Genomic DNA, 1,980 nt, shown 5'->3' with positions numbered 1-1,980 from the left:
AGATTCGAGAACGCCGACCGTGTTATAAGCAGTTCGTTCTTGTCTAGGTACCCAATTTCGCGAGACTGGCCCCTAAGAATTTAAACGAATCTACAAATCGCAGTTTCACACAAGTGTCCCCCTTCCTCAGCAACGTATTCTGAACAACTTTCGTGAACGAGATGTACGTTTCTTTGGTCAACGGTAACAATTCTACTCTACCCTCGAAACTGTTAGCGATCTCTTTGATGATAAAGTGCGCATCGTAACCTGAGAGGTTGTGAAAAAACACAGGAATTACGAAAGACGTTTTGAAATTTAGATTACAACGCGAATGAGCCGGACCCCTGTAACGCCCGGTTATGTGACAATGATCCCCCATGTCAAACGGTTTTCCACATATATGACAAAGAGTCGCGTTCCAAAAGCTACGCTCCTCGTCTGACGTGAGCTGCGTCATAGACACGATCGCGTCGAGAGTCTGCTTCGCGCGATGCGCGAGAGCGTTCAATTCTCGCGCGAACCATGATATGCAGTCTTCACCACGATAAAATTTGTACGTCGACGCATTCTCGTCTAGTACACATCGCAAGTAGTAGCCAACGCTGAATGCTGTATGATGTTGATAAGTAAATCCGTTTCGTGGTATTAATTCGCTCTCCTCCTCCTCCTTCTCTAACGCGCACTCCAAATCGGCGTATATCACGTAGGGAAGTCTCTTTTCGTTCGTAGTTGCGAAAGTCGAGCCATTTGTCATCCTCGTTCGGAAGAACGATCGCGCATTCGTTCATCCTTTCGCAATCCACGATGTGAATGGACAATCGTTCCCTCGAGTGGAAGTAATGCAGACATCTGGAATGCATTATACAATGTAAACAATTCACATTTCTCTCTCTTTCTCGAGGTACTTACCGATCGCAAATATACTTCTTGTGCTTTCCTCCGGATAACTGACTTCCAACCAATCGCGATAAATTCTTTATCCACGCGAAATGACCCTCGTGAACGTAGTTTCGCGTATCCGACAGATACAGCAAATTTATATGAATATCTCTTTTATGATCAGTGAGACGCAGAGGAACGATCGTTCCATCCTTTTTTTCATCCTTCATGGTAAACACATTGATGGACATATCGTTTAAACGTTCGAATCTTGAAATTCGTTTCAGGGTCATAGGAAAGTCTATTCCGTCGAGCTTTAACACCGTTTGATAATCGGGATACTGACTGCATCTCGAGGTATGCTTCTCAGCGGGATACAAAGCCGCAACCACAGCCCACGCGAAACATGCGTTATCCAGTGATTTCACGTTCACGACCGCTCTCTTCAACTTTATCACTGGCGGCATATCAATCCAACATCCAACACGCATAGGATTACATCTGTTAACATTAATCATTAAATTCATTATGCGTGACAACGCCCACCCACTGTCACGCTCCTGAAACTCCTCCAATGCAGCCAAAGTCGTATCGATCACTGTCTTGTTGTACCATTCAAGCAGATCTGTGGTAGGAAAGAGCTGTCGGTTTTTCGTGGTGATGCTCTTTACAGCAGTCTTTTTATTCGCAAGGAATTCCCCATTGAACACGGTGTTGATTTTCACACAAGCGTGTCTATTCATATTCTCGCGTACCTTCTCAATCACCATGTCTCTAGCGTCCTCGAGAAATCGCCTAGGCTCAATGTAGCGGGAATTGATTACCGCACCTGTGAGTACCCGCCTCCGAAAAGCTGTCTCAATCTCCAACCATGTAAATCCATTGTGACCTGCACCAGTATGAACTAAACGACCTCGCAGTTCGGTCCTCGCTCCCTCTAGACGCGCGATCAAAGCAACAAGAGAATTGACCGTTCCAGTTGGGTTCTCACACCTTTGACACTCTTCCCTCAACGATTCAATACACTCCTCACATCGACGCTCCCACGAGTGATATTCGTCCTCGTTGAACACAGTCGCAGCGTTCTCGATCAACTCGCTTGCCTTCAGATTCATTTTC

General features: G+C 45.8%; 1 protein-coding gene across 1 annotated transcript in view; it reads right to left on the bottom strand.

Annotated features, from left to right (window-relative positions):
- Positions 1-354: 354 nt before the first annotated feature.
- LOC105556225 overlaps positions 355-1,980 on the bottom strand; it is a 2,028-nt gene continuing 402 nt past the window's right edge. The window contains exon 2 of the mRNA XM_012003309.1: positions 355-1,980. Coding sequence (XP_011858699.1) covers positions 888-1,976 — 1,089 coding nt within the window. The 5' untranslated portion in view covers positions 1,977-1,980 and the 3' untranslated portion in view covers positions 355-887.

Source organism: Vollenhovia emeryi, unplaced genomic scaffold, assembly GCF_000949405.1.
Source record: "Vollenhovia emeryi isolate VEMERY1.0 unplaced genomic scaffold, V.emery_V1.0 DF940202.1, whole genome shotgun sequence".
Classification (NCBI taxonomy): domain Eukaryota; kingdom Metazoa; phylum Arthropoda; class Insecta; order Hymenoptera; family Formicidae; genus Vollenhovia; species Vollenhovia emeryi.
The sequence above is the reverse complement of the archived record's forward strand: the minus strand, read 5'-3'. Positions and strand labels throughout refer to the sequence as shown.